General features: G+C 38.0%; 1 protein-coding gene across 2 annotated transcripts in view; it reads right to left on the reverse strand.

Annotated features, from left to right (window-relative positions):
• The window catches only part of LOC126457822 (extracellular sulfatase SULF-1 homolog), a 796,827-nt gene that overhangs the window by 51,385 nt on the left and 722,582 nt on the right, over nucleotides 1–22,860 (reverse strand). For both annotated transcript variants that reach the window (XM_050094450.1, XM_050094449.1), the window contains exons 16-17: nucleotides 8,768–9,403; nucleotides 1,985–2,121 (exon numbers count right to left, since the gene is read on the reverse strand). In XM_050094450.1, coding sequence (XP_049950407.1) covers nucleotides 1,985–2,121; nucleotides 8,768–9,403 — 773 coding nt within the window. The remainder of the gene's footprint in view (nucleotides 1–1,984; nucleotides 2,122–8,767; nucleotides 9,404–22,860) is intronic.

Consider the following 22,860-nt stretch of genomic DNA (forward strand, 5'->3'; position numbering starts at 1 on the left):
GCACCATCAGATTATAGAAACTGGTTGTGGTGCATGCTGTTCATAAAATGGGTACATGATGCGAATACATCAGCAAAATGTGACTGGGATGTCAAAAATTTGAAAATCCTCAAAGACTGTCATCTGGTATCCTTACTTGTTTCTACGCATCAAGGATGCCAACAAGTTTGGAACAGGTGCACAGCAGAGCTTCATGGAGCAGGAGCACACAATGTATGAGTGGCCTTGCTGACAATGAGCCTCACACTGTTATTTTAGAAATTACGTACATTGTGATTTATAAGGGTATGTATGTTCTGTATGTGTATATGGTGCTGTGCAATGGTTAATGTAACCGACAAGCCTTCATCATCTTTCTGATTTTACTGTACTACTTGCACTCGAGTCCCAATTACCATACTTTTCAACATTCTATGTTTGTCAGCAGCACATACATGTTGTGCTCCTGCTCCATGAAGCTCTGCTGTGCAGCTGTTCCTAACTTGTACGGTGTCCTTTATGCATGGCAATGAGTAAGGAACCCAGCAGACAGGCACTGGGAAGTTCCAACTTTTTGAAATTGCAAATCACATTTCGTTGATGTATTTGCATCATGTAATCGTTTTACAGATGGCATGCACCATGACCAGTTTCTATAATGTGAAGGTGCCTACCACTGAAATTTGAAAATAAAAACCTCTGCAACTATGACTGCATTTTAATCTCAAAAATGTTTGTTTTCAACATTAATTACGAAAATTTGATTTAATTTTTCCCTCGCAAGTGTCAGTTTAACATAGATGATACCCAAATAAGTGTGAATAGAGATAAATCTTATTAATTAGATCACATAAGTGGCAATGTTTGCATGAAGACATGCTTGCAAGATTAAATGTAACTACAATTTAAACTGCTGAAATGATCAGAATATAAATATGCAGTTGTACCCACATGGATATGTACTCACATCTCTGAAAAGGAACAACAATATACATTTCGTTTTCTGTTTCAGTCACTGAGATGCCTGTTGCCAAAATTGTGACTTTTGCCTATATTTTTATTCACTGACATGAAGTGCTTCCAACTATACTGAAACATTTGTAACACTACACTGATTACATTACATTCCACTTAAATGCACACTTTATGTCAATAACTACCAAGCAATTAATCAAAATCTGCAAATTTTTCTATATCATCAATGCCATCATTGAATCAAGACATAGCCTATATTTAACATAGATTTCAAACAACAGTTAAGTGGCTTAGTAAATAACTTGTAACACAGAGAGAAACGGAGAACTGTACAAATTATTTACTTGTGTGTGTGTGTGTGTGTGTGGGGGGGGGGGGGGGGGGGGGAGCAAAAAATATACATGTGCAAAATGATAAACTCATTCAAGGACATATGTTAGAAAGAGAGACTGAAGAACATAGTAAACATGACAAAATATGATGACAAGTTATAAATCAATGGAACTGTGGACAGTGTGTAGCAAAACCAAAATAAAGTCATACCTATAATAGCAAAATATCCTATCCTAGAAACAAAAAAATGCAGTAAATAATGTCAAATTATCACCACAACAGGAAAAGAACTATTGTAATCAATGTTTATGTTGCTATATTCTTAAAAGGCAGGTGGATCAAACTGACAAGTTGTACATATCAAACATAAAAAACTTTGTGCTTTTGCAGCTAATTAGCTTACACTGACTATCACTGTTTCACATTAGGTTTCTCAAATCTGATGACCTCTTTTCTGGGAACCTAGAAGTGATCAACATGTTTCTGTAACTTATTGCACTATGCATGCTCCTGTTCGTAAAAACCATCATAAAAACCAATATAAACAATATGATTCCTGTTTACCAGACATTGCAGTCAATAGTTCCACTTGCTTGATGTATTGCTACCACAGTGAGTATAAAAGTAAGAAGGGGTGTCACAACTCTGTCTATTAAGAGTATGGCATAACTTTCATTGAACTAAACGTCATGCTTACCCTTCGGGTTCACAGAAACATTTGTGCTTTTCCTTGTTATGTGTCATAACATATGTTGGTCTACCACTGAATACTTGATGTCTTGACTGGGAAGGGTGAGAAATTGGGGTATTACTACGTCCAGCACTTGCTGTACTCTGAAAATACAGAAGACAAAATTGATACAATAATGGAACACTGCAGATGGAATGTATATAATTCAACTCAGTTCAGTTCACTCTCTCTATTCACCCACTAACAATATACATCATATGGATGTAGTCAGTTCATAGCCAAGGCCAGTTACAGTAAAATTACTTATATTTAAGTTGTTTACTAACTTCCATTTAAATACAAACATCTAACAGCAGTACATGTAAACAATTTTACTTTTACACATTCATGTACTCTTCAATGTTATAAAAGTTGCATTTTATTAAAATTTGTTTTATCTCAACTTTGAATTTATGAAATTCTTTTTGTTTTATTTATTGTAGTGGGAAATGCATTAAAGAGTGTTTTGGATTGACAACGTACACCTTTTTGGTAATGGACTTTTTTGTGAGTGTCTGTGAAAACCATCTCTGGGTCTTGTAGTTATGAACTGCTGATTGTTCAATGTTGACAATTCCTGTTGGATTTTCAGAAAGCACACACATTCATGAATGTATAAGCTCAGAAGTATCATTATTTTTAATTCTTTCAATATTTCCCTGCTTGGCTCTCTACAGGGAACTCCTTTCAATATTCTATCCCATCTCAAGTGCTCATCCACCCATATGCATAGAGATTTTGTGTATGGAGCTTGTGTTAACAGCATAGTTCCCTAACTCAGCTTTCATGTTACTTCTAGTTTTACCTCTAATATTACTGATATTCATAAATAGTGTTTTTCATTATTTATAACCAAAGCATTATCCCTAAACCATTTTCCTCCTCATTTATAGTCTTACAGGAAAGACAACCATTCATTGTTTAGAAGAAGTGCCATGCAATGGATAGTGGCATAACCATAATGTTAGTGAAGCTATATTATTCACCGAACCCTCATCATCAGAATGTGAAAATCATGGCTGTGTGTATGTTGTGTTGTATTACTTGATGTTAATACTATTACTTAACAGTTAATGGTTGTTCAGATTTTAGTCTATCAACACCAAACTGCGTAGCTCTTACAGAAATGCGTAAAGTGGAGATCAACTATAAAAATGATAATACCAGTCTCAGTGACATTAATCATCATTCATTATGTTGCAACTAAGAGATGAGTAAGTGGACAACAATTGATATTGTAGTACTCCAATTTGTTTTCTTTTACAAACAGTATAGAGCAATTAGTGATTTATTAAGGAGACACTCCAAACGAAGAGAAAGATAAATAAAATAACTGTTTTTATTTAATTTGAACTTTTGGTTCACTAGTAGCTTGTCAGAGAGTGATAAATAAAAATAATCATGAAGAAATATCCCAAGACATGAGGCAAAAGAAACGTGGATGGAACTAGAACAGCATAAGGAAAAAGTAACCTGGAAAACTATTATAATCAACAAATGTGTCTATCTAAATGTGGGAGAGAAGGCAAAGAAAGCTGAATGTGATGCTGACAGTAAAGTAGCAATTCATATTAAAGCCCTACTGGAAAATCCTGGATGAAGTACAAGAAATTACATGATTGAAGATAATGACTCACCATTTAACAGAGGCACTTAATTGTGGATAAGCAAAAACTTGAAGATAACAGCTTGACTTTTAAATTTTCATTCTTCTTCAGTTCATGCATAGCTACATAGTCCCAGCATGCTCAAACCCTCTATTATTCAGTAAGTTGTTGACATTTATTTATTCATTCATGATAAATCTGGATATGACAGTGGTAGGTGAGTGTCAGAGCAGATGCCACATGTGGTATTTTTTTAGAGGTAAGAGTTTTGTTTCACAAAAGGAGACTCCTCAGAGAGACAGTTGAATGGAGGGGGGAAGGAATGACATCACAAACAATATACATGTTAGGTATGTTAAAATAACTGTTGCGTACTTGATAACAGCTTAGTGACATCTAAGGGAGCAGGTAGGACAGTGACTGGTTTATTGGATAAACTAAAGCCTATAACTGTGGACAGCATTTGTGCTGATGCTAATAAATAACGTGGATATTTTCACAAGTTCCTCTCGACTCCTGGCATCAGAAAAATGACTGTAAAACAAAAAAATGAAACACAATGAAGGAATTATCTGACTGGGATGGAAATCAGTAGATGTGATGTACATCTAAGGACAAGCAAATTATTATGATTTCAGAAAAATTGGATGATTTATTCTAGAGAAAGAGCTTCACAAATTAAGCAAGTTAGTAATGTGTTGGTCAACCTCTGGTCTTTATGATTAGATTAGATTAGATTAGATTAATACTTGTTCCATAGATCATGAATACGACACTTCGTAATGATGTGGAATGTGTCAGGTTAATAAAAGATGTCTGTACAAGGTATTACATTACACAAAATATTGCATGACACTAATGTTTAAGTTAGGTTTTTTTTTCCCTCCCTTAATTTATATCTAAAAATTCAGCCAATGAGTAGAAGAAGTTGTCGTCTAGAAATTCTTTTAATTTGTTTTTAAATGTTGGTTGACTATCTGTCAGGCTTTTGATGCTGTTTGGTAGGTGACCAAAGACTTTTGTGGCAGCATAATTTACCCCTTTCTGTGCCAAAGTCAGATTTAACCCTGCATAGTGAAGATCATCCTTTCTCCTGGTGTTATAGCTATGGACACTGCTATTACTTTTGAACTGGGTTGGATTATTAACAACAAATTTCATAAGTGAATATATATACTGTGAGGATCCCTAGATCCTTAAATAGATGTCTGCAGGATGACTGTGGGTGGGCTCCAGCAATTATTCTGATTACACGTTTTTGAGCAATGAATACTTTTCTACTCAACGATGAATTACCCCAGAATATGATGCCATACAAAAGCAGTGAATGAAGGTACGCATAGTAAGCTAATTTACTGAGATTCTTATCACCAAAATTTGCAATAACCCTAATAGCATACGTAGCTGAGCTCAGACGTTTCAGCAGACCATCAATGTGTTGCTTCCAGTTTAACCTCTCATCGATGGACACACCTAAAAATTTTGAAAATTCTACCTTAGCTACAGACTTCTGTTCAAAGTCTCTATTTATTACTGGAGTTGTGCCATTTACTGTATGGAACTGTATATACTGTGTTTTATCAAAATTTAAAGAGAGTCCGTTTGCTGAGAACCACTTAATAATTTTGTGAAAAACATATCATTTACAATTACATCCCTTAGTTCTTGGTTTTTGGATGTTATTACTATCCTTGTATCATCAGCAAAAAGAACTAACTATGCATCTTCATCAATGTGGAATGGTAAGTCATTAATGTATATCAAGAACAGTAAAGGACCTAAGACCGAACCCTGTGGGACCCCGTACTTGATAGCCCCCCAGTTTGAGGAATCAGCTGTTGTTTTAACATTACATGAACCACTTATTTAAACTTTCTGCATTCTTCCAGTTAAGTATGAATTAAACCATTTGTGCACTCCCCCCTCAAACCATAATGATTTAGCTTATCTAAAAGAATTCCATGATTTACACAATCAAAGGCCTTTGAGAGATCACAAAAAATACCAATGGGTGATGTCCAGTTATTCAGAGCATTTAATATTTGATCAGTGAAAGCGTATTTTCTGTTGAAAAGCCTTTCTGAAAACCAAACTGACATTTTGTTAGTACTTTATTTTTACAAATATGGGAGGCTACTCTTGAATACATTACTTTCTCAAAAATTTTTGATAGAGCTGTCAGAAGAGAGATTGGGCGATAGTTGTTGACATCCAACGTATCCCCCTTTTTATGCAATGGTTTTACAATGGCATATTTCAGTCTATCAGGGAAAACACCCTGCTCCAAAGAGCTATTACATATGTGGCTGAGAATCCTACTTATCTGTGGGGAACAATCTTTAAGTATCTTGCTGGAAATGCCATCAATTCCGTAAGAACTTTTACTTTTCAGTGAGTTTATTATTTTACTGATTTCAGAGGGAGAGGTTGGTGGAAATACAGTTGTTTCAAACTGCACAGGTATGGCCTCTTCTATTAGAAGCCTTGCCTCTTCTAGTGAAGATCTAGATCCTATTTTCTCCACAACATTTAAAAAATGATTATTGAAAATATTTTCAATTTCTGATTGTTTGTTAGTACACTTGTCATTCAGTTTTATGGCACTAAAGTCTCCCTGTGCTCTTGGTTGCCCTGTTTACCTTTCAATAATATTCCAAATTGCTTTAATTTTATTATCAGAGGTACTGATCTCAGACATGATACACATGCTTCTGGACTTTTTAATAACTTTTCTTAGTACTGCACAATAGTTTTTATAATATTGAACAATTTCGGGGTCAGTACTCCCTCTTGCTGTTAGATACAGTTCTCTTTTACGGTTGCAAGATATTCTTATTCCTTTAGTTAGCCAAGGTTTTTTTATACGTTTTCTCAGAATTGTGTTTAATTATTTTCTTGGGAAAACAATTTTCAAATACCCTTAAAAATGTATCGTGAAATAAGTTATATTTCAAGTTTGCATCGGGTTCCATATACACTTCATCCCAGTCTAGCTGCTTTAGGCTTTCCCTAAAGTTTGCAATATTTATATTGTTAATTGAACGCTTTGAAATTCTGATTTGATATACTGCATGGAGCTATGTCATGTACTGTAACTAGCTGTGCACCATGATCTGAAAGACCATTCTCAACAGGATAAGCATTTATGTCCTTAAACTTATCTTGGTCTATAAAAAAGTTATTTGGCTTGACACTGATCGATAGAGTTGCTGGATGTTCTCCTGAGGGATATTGTTCCAAATTCTTTCCAATTGGCACATTTGCTCATCAAAATTCTGAGCTGTTGGAAGGACCTGCCCATAATGCTGCAAATTTTTTCAGTTGGCAAGAAATCCAGTGACCTTGCTGGCCAAGGTAAGGTTTGGCAAGCATGAAGACAAACATGTGTAGGAGGACATTATCTTGCTGAAATGTAATCCCAGGATGGCTTCTCATGAATGGCAACAAAACAAGGCTTAGAATATTGTCAGTGTACCTGTGATGTAAGGGTACCACAGCTGCCAGCCAAAGACGTCCTGCTATAAAAAGAGATGGCACCCCAAACCATCACTTATAGCTGCTGGGCTGCATGGCGAGCAACAGTCAGGTCAGTAACCTTCCACTCCACTGTAACGGGTGTCTCCAGACATGTCTTTGGCCTGGAATCTTGTTGAGTGGACTAGAATTGTATTCAGTGATGAGTCCTGCTTCGAACTGAACCCCTATGACCAGCGAAGACATATCTGGAGATGCCACAGACAGCAGTGGGATACCAACCTGATTGTCACCTGACATCCGGGAGTGATGGCCTGGGGTGCCATTTTTCAAAGCAGAACCCTTTGGTTGTCATCCATGGCACCCTTACAGCACAGCAGTTTGTCAACGATAGTCTATGGCCGTTCCGTTCCCTCCATGGCAATCCATCCTGGGCTTAACATTTTAACAAGATAATGCCTGCCTGCACATGGTGAGACTTTCTACTGATAGTTTTCATGCTTGTCAAACCCTACCTTGGCCAGCAATTTCGCTGCATGTCTCCCCAGTTGAGAACATTTGGAGCATTATGGGCAGGGCCCTCCGATAGTTGGGAGGTTTGACAAGCTAACACACCAATTGGACAGAATTTGGAATGACTTATCTCAGGAGGACGTCCAACAACTCTATCAATCAATGCTATTGCATAAGGGCCAGAGATGGATCAACACATTACTGTTTTGCTCAATTTGTGAAGCTCTCTCTCTTGAATAAATGATCCAGTTTTTCTTAAATTGTAGTCATTCGTTTGTCTGTACTTGTACATCACATCTACCGATTTACATTCCAGTCAGGTAATTCCTTCATGGTGCATCATCTGCTATTTTTTAAATAATTTTTTATTCCCCCCCCCCCCCCCCCCTCCTCCCCTCTCGCCCTTAGAGTTTATTTAGCTATCTAATGTATGCAAAGACCAAAAAACTTTTTAAGTAACTTGTAGATAACAGTGCTTTCAAAAGTTATGAAACATGATAGTCTATTAAAGAAGTCTTGTTGAACATACAACAGTTGGTATAGAAAAATATTGACAGTTTCAGTAATTTGTCGACATGCAGTAATAACATTGTAAATTATCCTTTTGCTCCTTTGTGTATCAGATTTAAACTAATGAGACTTTCATTCAGACGTAGGGAACTCAGTTTAGGATGCATAAGTAATAAATTCAGAAAGAAACTAATTTCTCATAATGCCCAATTTAATTAAACCATTGCAGAAGTTAGCAATTTTGTGAGACAAGCCATGGGCAGAATTGTGAGTTGGCAGTATAGAAACTGAGATACATTATTTTCTGACCCTCATCCCATTTTTTCCAAAACAATTTATTACAGTGTGAATTAACCACTGTGATATGCAAAACTGCTGTGACATTTTAGTCTTCATTTAGCCTCTCATAGCTTAAACGCAGCAGAATGTATTAAAACAAATTTTCTGATCAGCTCGTAACAGGGGAGTATGTAATGATAGTTAAAGCTAGATTAATAATTCTGTAATTCATGTACTATGGCAGAAATTACTTATCCATTAAGAATATTAAAAACTATAAAGTGCTTCAGTTATGTTCTTTGTGTTTTAAAGTATCTCAATTATATTTCTGTAATTACAGAGAATGACACTGAATCAATAAACTTACCTTTGTTGTGCTTACATTCTTTCCAGTGGAATTATTAACCACAGTGTCAGTCTTATAAGGGTTATCAACTTTTGTAGGTGATGGAATTTCAGCTTCTGGTAAAGCTGGTATTGACCTGTTTTCAACATCTCTGTGCGATGACAGGTCAAATGCAAACTGAGATATAGTATTAAATTTCTCAGATGTAAAATTTAACTCTGCTGATTCATGACTGTGAGTCGTGAGTGTGTTGGGTGATATGCCTGGAGAATTTTCATTTTCTTTAACATTCTCATCAAATAAATTTTCATCAAATGGTGATTCACCAGGAGACTCACTTTCTGAACCACTCTCAGACTCTATGTTATGTTCTGCAGGTGATTTTAGAGTAGAGGCCTCTGTTACTGGCTTCTGTTTTTTCTTGCCTCGTCCATGGTGATGTTTGTGCCTTGCTGCAGGTTTACTGTTGTTGTTTTCTTTCTTTACACTTGCACCTTCCCCGTATTGAATATGAATGGCTGGCAATCCATAATCATTATCATCCTTCTCTGTGGTAGTATCCTCTTTGGTCTGAGTCTCACTGTCATCCTCATCCTCATTACTGACATCATACGAAGGCTGTGGTGGTCGTTTTTCTCGCAAGTGGCGCCTAATATCCTAAAAAATAAATTGAGTTACTAAATTGTAATACATAATGCATCCAAGAAGTTCAAGTAAACAGGATTTTCAGTGTAAAGCACTGGCCACATTTTGGTTATTTTTATAACACAAATAAATTATTATGGTTTCAGTAAAATCAAATAATGAAATCTAAATATGTGAAATACCTATTATTTAGAACAATTGTGTAAAGAGAGGACAGAAATTTACACTATAGAACTAAATCCTTCTGATATGGAGCAACAGAATCGATTCCACCTAATTATTTGCTTTCGAAGAAATTACCCTTCTGCTGAAATAGATCCATGTTGCAATAGGCTGAACTGTCAACTTATTTTTCTGTTTTCCAGTCATAGTGCTACATTTTGAAAGGAAAGACTGTAATCTAGCAACAATACACCAGGAAAAATTAAAATATCTGAGGACTTTTAACTGAAGGAGATGATGATGATGATGATGATGATGATGGCTGTGGTTTTAGAATGCTGAACTACTGAGTTATCAGCACTCTTCTATAAGACACCGATTAAAGAAGGTCAAAAAATGCAGTAACACAAAACACAGATAAAAATAACAAAGGATAATTGTCGACACAACCCATTATAAAGTAACAGGACAAATAAACTTAAAAGTGGCACAGATTACCATTGCCAAATGACCATTTAACAGCAATGGGTGACAAAGCCATGCACCCAAATCTCTCTCCCAGTGTTTTGGGAAGGAGCACAGACAACACACAAAACCTCTACCACATTCACCTCACTGCCATTGAGGATAGTAGATGGGCCATGTGGAAGATACAGAGCGGTATGCAGGACAGAAGATAAAACACACTCAAATAAAATATGGTTTCACACACTGATAAGTCCATTTGGCATAGGTTAAAAATTGCGTAGATTACTGTGACAATGCCCCATTCTTAGCTACGTAAGGCCTACTTTTTCTGCTTGCCATGGCTGAAAGGAGGTAAGCCATGGTCACATTGTAGATTTCCCAAACAACAACTTATTTATTACTCCTCACTTCCAGTCACTGAGGCTCCCATAAACACATGGTGTCCCTTGTTACATATTTAGAAAGTACTTGCAGGATAAAACAACAAGCTGGTCAGTGAGAGCAAGCCTCCTTTGTGGCCACACCAGCAAGTTCATTTTCCCTAATTCCTAAGTGCCTGGCACACAGCAGATAATTATGTCCTTCTCCTAGTCCATCCTATCTGTTGGATACAACTGTCCAAAATTTATGTAAAGAAGGAACTTGCAGACTCAGAGCAGATGAGAAATTTCTTGCTACAATATCATCTCTTATGCTCCAGTGCCATCAAGATAGAAAAAATTCTGCATGGTAGACAGAAAGTTTCTCTGGGAACTGTTTCTTGAAGTAAAATTTGGAAAATGTAACTGAGCATCAGATAATGCACCCCCACTTAGATCCATCAGTGTAAAAACTGATTCAAAGAAAAAAATTATTTTGAAGGTCCATTTATCACCACTAAATGAGGGCTACTTGCAGTAAATTGCTATTGTGCTCTGCATTTTATTGTACATTTATGACCTTGCATCAAATTAGGATTTGGTAGCTTTGACAACTAAATTATATTACATAATGTAGATACCAAACACATAAAAATGGGATATACAAAAGAGATAATAGTATTTGATTATTATGCAAAAACAGTCCCGTTAAATTAGCAGAACCATCCAAAGAAAACTCAACCTTTTATGCCTCTCTATTAAGTGTACATATACTGCAACTGTATCTGAATGAAGAAGTCTGCAGGGAGTGTCTGTGAGATGTAAGGATCCAGGTCTTTCATATAGAGGGACCCAATGTTTGACACCAAGTGCGATCAATATTTTTTTCTGTGGAGGAAAGGAAGGAAGATCAAGTATTAAAACCCACTGACACCCACCAACAAAGAAAGCACTAGAAATGGAACACAAGTGTGGAATGGATAAGGATGAGGAAAGAAATCAGCAGTATCTTTTTCAGAGAAAGCATTGTGGCATTAATCTTAACTGTTTAAGTGAAACCATAGGAAACCTAAATTCAGAACACAGACAGCGATCTGAACCCCATTATACCAAATTGCAAGTCCAGTTCCTTAACTACTATTAATAGTAGTCTCTGTTATACAACATGAAGCACATTTGTTCATGGCGTGCTATTCCTTTTTCACAGCATGTTTTGGCTAGAAATCAATGTGGGTCATATGTGGTAACAGGCACAGTAAAATTGACTGCAACATTGAAACTTAATAGCCAGTAACTGTTGTACGCAAATGATTATCATTACCAGTAGCTGTACTTATGCAAAGAAAATTTTTACTAGAGTCCAACAGTGTTTCCATTCACAAATTATTTTGTGCTGTAATCAGATTATTTACACATTATAAGACAGTCTTACATTTATTCAAAGTTCTCTGTGCTGTGCACTTAGCACTACACAGCAAAATCAGCAGAGGGCAAGCAGACACTGTCAGGCCAGGAGACTCAAAGTTAAAAGCAGTCGCTTCTCAGATACTGGAATAATTTTTGCTTCAACTATGGATACTCCACATTATCACATCCATCTGCCACTAGTGATGTCAGTCACCACAGAGACCACTGATAACTGTAAATACTTTTCTCTTCCACACAGTAGAGCACAGATGGAAATCATTCTGCCAGTGGCAGACAAATGGAGATGCACAACATACACTTGTCCAGCTTGTGTAGTTTCAGTTATCAGTTGCTGCCATAATAGCACACCATTAGTTATGAGTGGTCACCAGGCAGTTAAATGCTGAATGTCCATGGAAATTCAGCAGTTAAATGCTGAATGTCCCAGAAATTCAGATTCAAAGAATGAAGTTAGTAACTGTCATAGACAGTAGTTCACACAGAACTCTATAGTTTAGATGGTTCCTTTCAATTTGTTAGATTAGTTAGCATATAGGACTTGGACTCCAGTGCCAAACATGTAGCAGCAATCAAAGCTGAGTATTCTGTGTACACTGTTTAAACAAATGTGTATTAATCTGTTGCCTATAGTAACTGATTTAAAGATGACCCCCAGTGAGCACATGTGTTGCAAGCATATGAGCCATGTACAGCAATGATTATTCTGTGGTGGTAGAGGGGGGGGGGGGGGGGAGGGTTGCCTTCCTGTTACTTTGGACGTTGGGCACTAGATTTGCTTCAGTGAATACAACACACTGCCTACCCTTGCCATGACTAAAGGTGGCTCATTCTCATCCGGGGGTGTGAATGACCTGCTCTTCCTTTTTAACTTTCCCCAGTCTACTCATCTCTCCTTGCCCAGAAATGAACTATTAATTCCAAAAGTTACGTGTCACATTTACTTTTGCATGTGTACCGCACATTTCATCTCCTGTAGGTAAAAACTGACCAGAAATTCTGTTTCAAATTTATTTTCTTGATTGAATTTGTCTTGGATGCAATTTATTCAAAAGATTATGACATGATTGGATTATAATACAATTTTAAGTGTCACAAAACAAAGCAAAGCCAATACAGTTGCCTGATGATCTTCAGCTCATCCAAATAACTACGAGGGTTGAAATTTAAATAGTGGCAACTATTTATTCACAACCGATACAAAAGAGTTACATGTTTGCACCTGTTACTGTCCTTCAAAGTAGGCACCAGCATTGTGTAGAACCCGTTGCCAGCGATGTGGAAGGTGTAGTATACCGTTAGCAGAGCCTATTCTGTTGATGGTGCAGATGGAGTGGTCTACTCCCTCTCAAATCTCTGGACAGTTCTGAAGCAAATGCCACGAAATGGTTCCTTAATCTTTGGAATCAAATCAAAGTCACAAGGACTTAAGTCGTATTACTGTTCATTTTGGAGCATCACCTGTGACCAACTTTGCAAAAGAAGCAGCAACACTTTCTGGGCAACCCACCCATCATTTTGCACGACAAAGCGTGGCACATACAGCACAAGCTGTGGCTGCTCTGTTCAGCTGATGGGACTGGGAAGTGGTGTACCATCCACCATACTCCCTGGACTTCTGACTTTGACTTGTTTCTGAAGATGAACTTTGTGACATTCGCTTCACAACTGTTACAGAGATATGACAGGCAGTAGACTGCTCCATTCACACCATCAACAGAACAAGCTCTGCTAACAGTGTATTATGCCTTCCACGTCACTGGCAGTGGGCTCTACACAATGCTGGTGACTACTTTGAAGGACAGTAACAAGTGCAAACGCCTTACTCTTTTGTATCCGTTGTGAATAAATAGTTGCCACTATTTAAGTTCCAACCCTCATATATTTTTGTAGTGCGCTTTAAAGCAGGAGAAGCTTTGCATGTATTCTTACTGTTTTTGTTTTCATAAATGTGGTCTTTATGTGCAACAATTGAAACAGGATAAACAGATTAAGTTTCTTGCAGGATCACCTCAACAGACTATGAAATGAAATGAAAGAATTGAAATGGAATGAAATGATCCTATGGTATTATTGGCTGGCAGGCCCCATAAGGGATTATTTGGCCACCATAAGTGTCTTTTTATTTGACATTCAGTGACTTAGATGTCAATGATGATGACGACAACATAACATCCATTTCAATTTGAGTGATTTTCTAATAATACTTTGTGATATTTTACATGTTATCTGACATATAGTGCCATATTTCACTATTTTGAAGGGCACTAGTGAAAATAATTACCATTCTAAGTACATTCCTAATAGCCTTGGTAATGCTGTTATTTGTTATGAGTCTGTTCATGATAGAATAGTTCCCATTAAGAAGAGTACTTCTCTTTTTTTGCAGTATCAGAATTTTTCAGTTCTGTCTTCCACTGAAGCTTCATCGAGCATAGAAACTAATGAATTTTTAGAGCTGCTAGAACATATCATCAGAAAGATACCAAAAAAAGGAAATATTAGTTGTGGAGGTGATTTTAGTGTGAAGATAGATGAAACTATAGACAACGAACACATGAGACCTGTGGTTGGCCTTTGTGACTTGTGTACTAAGAAGAAATGGGAGGAGCAGCTACAGAAATCTTGAATGATTAATAACTTTGCTGCCTGTACTACCCTTTTCCAACATCATCCACAGCATTGCTACAAGTGGATTTCTCCTGGTGATACTGTTAGAAATCTGACTAATTTTGTGTTGGTCAGCTGGCATTGGTATACTTTAGTCCTGGATTGCAAGATCTATCATGGTGCAGATTGTGGCAGTGACCATCCTATGCTACTCCTGTAAATCCAGATAGAGCTGAAATTGATCAAAAGGAAAAGAATAAGATAGGTTTGTATAACAGACAAAAACAGTCTCAAAGAGTTTGGAGAAAGAATGAGACCCTACCCCAGCAAGTAACAGAGGATGAAGTAGCCCCCCAACGTGGGACAGAGTGAAGGAATTAATCAGTTCTTCTCCACTCGAACAGATTACTAATATTCCTTTAATGAAGCCCTGGATTATGAAACTGATCTACCACTGATCAAAGAGAGGAAAGCACACTGAAGAAATGTGGCATACAAATTGCTCAGGTTGAAGAAGCATACAAAATACTTTGCCATGAAATACAGTGCAACTGCTGAGCTGACAAGACACAGAATCTCAGCAGTATTTTTGACATAACAGACCAGCATAAAAAGGTAAATCAAATGCCTGACCTCTTCAGGAAGGTAAAACAGTGTTACTTGAGAGTTCAAACCATGCATATGGGTGATAGAAGATATAAATGGCAATCTTATCAGTGACAAGAAAGAAATTATAACTGGTGGAATGGACAATGAAAAACCCTGCATTGCACAGGAAATAATATCAAGGAAGAAGATATTTGCATGGAATCAGACACAGAATCTGATATTCTATTCAGTGAAATTGAAAGTGCTATCAATCATTTGGAAAACAACAAAACCTGATGTACAGATGGTATTTCCAGAGAAATTCTGGCTGTGGTGTGAGAAGAAGGCAGACATGATTTACATTTAATATGTATTATGGTGCAGAAAGCTGGTTATGTCCTAAAGACTGGACTGCGTCTGTTCTAATTCCTCCGCACAAAAAGGATCAGTTAGAAACTGCTCCAGTTACCTGACTGTGCATTAATATCACATGATAGCAGAATCCTGTGTGTAAATCCAGATAGAGCTGAATGCCTAAAGAAATTCCTGAAATCTCAGATTTCTTCTGAACAAGGAGGTTATGTGACAGGTAAAGGAACTAGAAAGGAAATAATGAATTTGATGCAGATAACTGAAAAATGTCTTGAGTTATGGTGTCCCTGCCTTCATTTGTTTCCTAAATTATAAAAAGGCCTTTGGCTTTGTGTCATATGGAACAAGTTGTGGCATGTGTTCAATGAGTTCGGGGTTCCAAGACACCCAGTGCTTTTTTTCTAAAAAAAAAAGTTTGAGGGTACTCCGACATTTGATTAATGCAGTGAAAATTACTTATAATTGAAGCATGGGATACCACCCGTCTGCTTTTAGCCATGTCATCAACATGTCAAACTAAAAAAAAAAAAAAAAATTAATTAAAAAAGAAAAATACTGTAGCCCAAGGCTGTGCAATGTTTATTTCTTTCTACTCCAAAGCTTCCTACTTCTTTGCAAATTCTGCAGCCAAATTTTTTGTTTGAAATGATCAACCAGTCATTTTACTCGCAAAATGTTATTTATTGTTCCTGAGTCCAACATTCTGGATGATCATTTAATTTTCTGCCATGCACACATTCGGTCACTGCATTTTCACACATAGGTTCAGTGCTCAAGTTTACAGTTTCACTTTCGTCATCCTTTGATGTTGAACTTCCTGGCTTTTCACTTGCACACAAATTATTGACAGTTTTTGGTTTTTTAGATGCAGGAGAACAAATAAAATAGTTTGTTAGTTTTCTGCTCATTTCTCACCTCCAACTTAACTTACAAGTTGCAACGAAAGACAGGACATACTGTAAAACTTCACACAACCGACGGGAATGGAACAGCAAACACAAACGAATAAAGAATGACAAAACAAAGATGGCAATGAATCGCGAAGGATCATCGTAGCGGGACTGTAGAGACCTCATCGGTACCTCGGTGTTTGAGCATATGCACTACCATCGGCCCCACTATTAGCGGGTGAGGGCACTACATGCTCGTCGAACTGGCTGCCAGCGATTCAGTTGTCGAGAACGGTTGCCACAGCTTCGAAATGCTTGAAACAGTCAATGACATCGCTTTTCCCACAAAAAACTGCACTGGTATCATTTGTATTGCAATTACCGACACGAAAAAATGCAATAAAAAATTTACGTCCGTGAAATAAATCTTTGGCACTCTTCCAAGTTCTCAACATCGTAAAAATATTATTCTGTCGACAAAAAGTTTAGGGGTATGCATCCCCCCAGCGTTCCCACAGAAAAACAGCACTGCAGACACCTAGTATCATTACTAAAAGGTGTTTATGACAGTCACACTGCAACCACAAATGTGGATGATGAAAGCTCAGAGTGTGTGATATGACAAATGGAATCTGAAAGGATTGTCTGTTGTCATCTTAGTTCTATAATATCTATGCAGAGTATGTCATCTGGGGTTACATTTTTACTGGGATGATTGAATTGTTATTTGGCAGCACGAAAATCAACAATCAGTGCTTTGCTGGTGATACTCCTCTCATTGCAGAAAGTGAGGAAGAACTTAGTTATCTATTCTCCGGAGTGAATAAAATTAGTTTAAATTTCATTCTAGAGATAAATATGAAAAATACCAAAGTAATGGTTGTTAACTGACAACATGTAGATCAAATTTAACTTACAAGCTATTTAAAGGATTTGGAGGTAGTGAATGACTTCGTATACCTAGGATCTCTTATCAATGACACAGGAAACTGTGATAAAGAAATAAAATGATAAATCATCCTTGGCCAAGCTTTAATGGTTAAAGACCTGGCAAAACTAAGCAATGTCCAAAACACTGAAGTTGTGACAGGTGGAATCATTGGTGTTCCCTCTTTTATTGTAGAGTTGCGAGATTTGGACCATGAAAGCTGGTGACAAGAGCCAAACTGATGCCTTCAAAATGTAATATGGAGGAAGATGTTATGCATACCATGCACAGAAAGAAGAACCAATGCTTCCTTTATAGAAGAACTTAGCTTCACAAGTAGTTTATATTCCCATGTCAGTCAAAGTTATTTTGAGTTCCTTGGGCATATTTTGAGAAGAGAGGGAGATAATTTAGGAATGGCCATCTTGCAAGGCAAAATTGAAGGCAGGACATGCGGAAGGTCATTAAGTTAGTGGGTGGATCAAATGAAGAAGATTGCTGGCCTACCTCTCCACATTACATTGACATTGAGAAGAGCTGATGATCACTGCAGAGGGAAATGTCCAGTAGAAGATTTAGGTACTTAACAAATTAATGAAGAAATGACATGACACTCAGCAATGGGTAAACAGACTCTTGTCAGTGATGATGATGTGGACCAATGATAGTATACCACACAGAGTGACGTATCTGCATAATCTTATTTTGAGTCCAGTCACATTATTCATGACCTGTGTCTTTGTCAACAGAAGACAGTTTGTGATAGCACCACTGTTTTTGTGGGTAAAGGGAAGATGACAGTAGCAGAGCTGTGGTAATACTATGTCTCTCTTCTCTGAAGTGTTGCAGTAATGGCTTGAACAGTAGCAAGGGACTGGACTGAGACTTCAGTACACTTGTGGAAACTGGAAATCAGCATGTTGCAACACGAGTGCAGGTAAGACTTATAAACAGCAAGATACCTATTTCAACTCTAAATGTACCCAGGAATCATCTAACAGAGTCTGTGGCAGCATGGTGCTGTATATCTTCTGTGTACTGAGATGATGTATTTTTACCCTTCAGTGGGGTATAATCATAACTTACAAATTAAATCTATGCACTACATCAAGACACAAATCCAGACCCCTGCCTCTGTGCCACCAGCAACATTACCTACCCATGGCCCGTGCACCAGTTGAAAGTTCAAGCTCACCACTATTACCTCTGCATGTCTTCAAAATTAAACACAGGTCCTCCCTGCCATGTTTTTCACAGGTAATGTCCACAAGCTTTGTAGGAGAACCTCTGTTAAGTATGAAAGTCTTAACTTTGAGGCAATATTTGGTGATGTGTACTAAGATTGTTCCAAATGAAAGTGCACTTCCCACCAAAAATAAGTATGAGGGTTTTGATCCCATTTTCCAGCACAAGGTTTTTGCTCATTGTGTATATTTATCTTCTACAGATCTGAAATGTTTCACAGTTAGGATGTCAGCAAGGTGCTGTCCAATTTACTCACCCCATTTATGATGTTATCATTGCATCTCACCACAAAGAAACATCTGATCGACATCTACATCAGTATGCATACTCTGCAAGTCACCATATGGTGCTTGACGGAGGGTACCTGTACTTTTACTAGTCATTGCCTTTGCTGCTCCACTCGTAAAATAGAGAGAGGGCTGGGGGCTGACTCCCTATATGCCTCCATATGAACTCTAATCTCTGTGGTCCTCGCACAAAACGTATGTTGGTGGCAGTTGAATTGTTCTACAGTCAGCTGCTAATGCCGGTTCTCTATATATTTTCTCAGTGGTATTCCTTGAAAAGAACATTGTCTTTCCTCCATGGATTCCCATCTGAGCTTCCAGAGCATCTCTGTAATCCTTGCATGCTGATCAAATCCATTGCTAACAAATCTAGGAGCCCGCCTCTGCACTGCTTCAATGTCTTTCTTTGATCTGACCTGGTGGGGGTACCAAACACTTCAGCAGTACTCAAGAATGGGTCACACTAATGTTCTACACGTGGTCTCCATTACAGATGAACCACACTTTCTTAAAATTCTTCCAATAAACTGAAGTCAACCATTCACTTTCCTGACTGCAGTCCTTATATGCTCATTCCATTTCATTTCATTTTGCAGTGTTACACCCAGATACCAACGTGACTGTGTCAAGCAGCACATTACTAAGGCTGCATTCGAATGTTAGGAGATTGTTTTTCTTACTCACTTGCATTAACTTACATCCTTATACATTTAGAGCTAGTTGCCATTCGTCACGCCGACAGAAATTTTGTCTAAGTCATCTTGTATCCTCATATGGTCACTCAATGACAACACCTTCCCTTACACTACAGCATCATCAGCAAACAGCCACAGATTGCTGCTCACCCTGTCTATTAGACCATTTATGTATATAGGGACTAATAGCAGTGCTATCACATTTCCCTGGTGCCTCCTGACAATACCCTTGTCTGTGAGGAACACTCACTGTTGAGGACAACATACTGTGTCTTATCACTTATGAAGTCTTTGAGCCACTCACGTATGTGGAAACCTATACTGTATACTCGTACCTACATTAACAGTCTGCAGTGGTGCACCATGTAAAACACTTTTCGAAAAGTAGGAATATTAAATCGGCCTGTTGCCCTTCATCCATGGTTTGCAGGATATAATGTGGGAAAAGTAACATCAGAGGATGACAATAGAGACACTCAACTGGTCCTTTTCAAGACCAAAAATATTGAAAACTTCATTGAATATTGAAGGACTGTCAAAAGAGAAAGAAATGTTACCATCAGATTACGGAAAACAACATTCATTGGACATTTTAGCATTGCCAGAAATGCACAGAGGAGTAAATGACCAATGACCAAAAACTGAAGGGAAGAAAGTGGTATTACAGTGCCCTAATGAACAATATGGTAGCCTATCTTTGTAAGACCAGATACAGAGATTATGTCAATAAGTATCATGGACATAAACAACATTGCATTTTAACAACTGAGCTGCAGTTGTGTACTATTATGCCAGTGTAAAAACCATCTAATATTGATTTTATCTTCCACATGCCAAATTTTCAAAATGAAAACTTCAAGATTTATTTGGAGATTTTAATGGTCAAAATGTCAGCTGGGGATATAACTTGATTGATAAAAAATGGGAAAGAACTAGAAAGTTGGACCAAAAGAGAGGGACTGAAGCTTTTTATGTGACCCAAAACTCAGACCATCATTTAACAGTGGCAGATGGCAAAGAGGCTATAATCCTTACAATATTTTCAACTGATCTGGGCATGAAACAGAACAGTTGAAGAGTGTGGAAACTGATAAAAAACATTACCTACGATCCTGCAAGTCTACCATTGAGCACAAATGCCACTCAAATGGCCACTGAATCAAGAGACAAGACAGAAGGCAACTAGGCTGAATCTCAAGGAAAGTACCAAAGGAGAGGTCAAATCTCTCATTGAAAAACTGAGAAGAACAGTAAGAAAACAGAAAAGAAATATAGCAGCGGGCTCCTTAACATACTAACTGACCAAATACAACAGTTTGGCTCAAGAACTGATGAATGGATAGTGCAGATGATGAATGGATGTTTGGAAAAATTTCAGATTTCAAAACTGTGATGGAAGGATTAAGTAGTAACACAACTAAAGTCTGGTAAGCACCAACTGAGCCAACAAAATTCCACCTTTTTTCCTTAACCTGCCCCCTATAAAAGCTATTTTAGAGGATAATTGTGCAAAGAACAGCATCCAAAATCAATACAAAACTTATCCCTGAACAAACAGGTTTCAGACAAGGGAACCTGTGCTGTAGTGAGATACCAAATTTGACGCAACACATTGAAGGTGGTTTGTAAAGGATATTAATAACTGCTGCAGTCGTTGTTGACCTCTCTTATAACCAGCTGCTCACCAGCCACTTCTTCTTTCAGCACAATTGTCTGCAATCAGCAGGTAATCTGTCACAGTGCCACAGGCACTTTTCCATTGGAGACAGTAGTGCACTGAGCATTGCAAGTACTCCATGTGTTATAGAAACATTACTGCTGATGGACAATAACAAGCCTGCTGGCATGCTAACCTCTAGCAGATACCACCAGAGGTGCTGGCCTCACCTACAAGCACAAATTTTATGTACTTCACAGTATGCATGCAAACAGTTGATGATTGAATGACAATTCCAAGGTAGCAATTAAGTACAGTTTTATTTGCACAACACACCAAAGCATAATTCAATATAAGGCAGAGTTTGAGCAACACAACTAAAAGATTGTCCTGATCTGATATTAGTACGGCACAATCAAATTTTGTAGTCATGTTGGTCATGTTAGCCACCACTAGTCACAAGTACACAGTTTAGTTTCCACAGAAGCACTAATGGTTCAGTGGCACTGAGTCCTGTGAAGGTCAGCATCACAGGAGGCAAAGACCCTGAGAGAGTCAACTGGTGGCTTGGTGTCTTTGATGTGGAGTGGAATCCCTGGTGGCTGCTGGAGTGACATTGCACCATGGTGTAGGTTTGGCCACCCGGACTGGGCCCATCTGGGTAGCTCTGAATGATGAGCTGCTGATCACAGCCAGTGTTATGCCCAGAGACTGAGCGTATGCTCTTTGCTAGCAATCAAGCCACATCTCGAGTAGGCTGCAAGTGGAAGGATATCAAATATCGCTTGGTGAACATGTGACTTGCAGATGCAGCATAGTCCCTTTGATTGCAGTGTCACTGTCACCTATGAGAGCATTGTATGTGGGCGAGGCCGTCGCCTCTGCTGGCACCTGGTAGACGTTAGTATGTCAACAGCCATGGTATTGTCCATCAGCAATAATGTTTCCAATACACAGAGTACTTTCAATGCTCAGCCCATGTCTGTCTTCTAAGGAGAAGCACTGGAGCAGACTACCCTGGTCACAAGCATTGTGCTGGAAGTAGTAGTGGCTAGCAAGTGGCTGACTGTAACCCTCTCTGATGTGTATGAAATAACGAATGGCATCCAACTTTCCTACATGTTAAGACGCATGCTGCAGAATCGAAGACGGAGGAACCAAAAGAATGGATTACCACAAGGGAGCATTCTTTATCCTGTTCTGTACAATTCGTACACAAATGACCAACTACACCAACTGGAAATAAAAAGATTCATATATGCAGATGACACTACCATCGCTGCTCAGGAAACAACACTTGAAGAGATTGAAAGAAAACTGACAGAGGCCTTGGAAACCTTTGGGGACTACTGTGTGGACAATTTTCTGTGACCTTATGCAGGAAAAACTCAAGTATGCACATTTCACCTGCGTAACACAGAAGTCACAAGACAGTTGGAAACAGAATGGAGGTGGGTTAGACTACACCACTGCACCAACCCAAAATACTTGAGAGTCAGCCTAGACCATTCTCTGCCATTTAAAAACATTGCACTGAGTTTATAGGAAAATATGTGCAGGACTCTATATTGTATATAAACTAACTGATCAATGTGAGGAGAACAGCCTGAAGTTATTTGATCATCAGCAATGGGGCTATGTTTTGCAGCAAGTACTCCCCATATGGAGAGGGTGGCTGCAGTTGTTGCAAACAGGATTCATCGTGAAGACATGTGACCAAACAGAAACACCAGAAACAATGCACAGGAGATGAGGTACAGAGCTTCACGCTGCAATGGTAAAC

Source organism: Schistocerca serialis, chromosome 2 (genome assembly GCF_023864345.2).
Source record: "Schistocerca serialis cubense isolate TAMUIC-IGC-003099 chromosome 2, iqSchSeri2.2, whole genome shotgun sequence".
In the NCBI taxonomy this organism is placed as follows: domain Eukaryota; kingdom Metazoa; phylum Arthropoda; class Insecta; order Orthoptera; family Acrididae; genus Schistocerca; species Schistocerca serialis.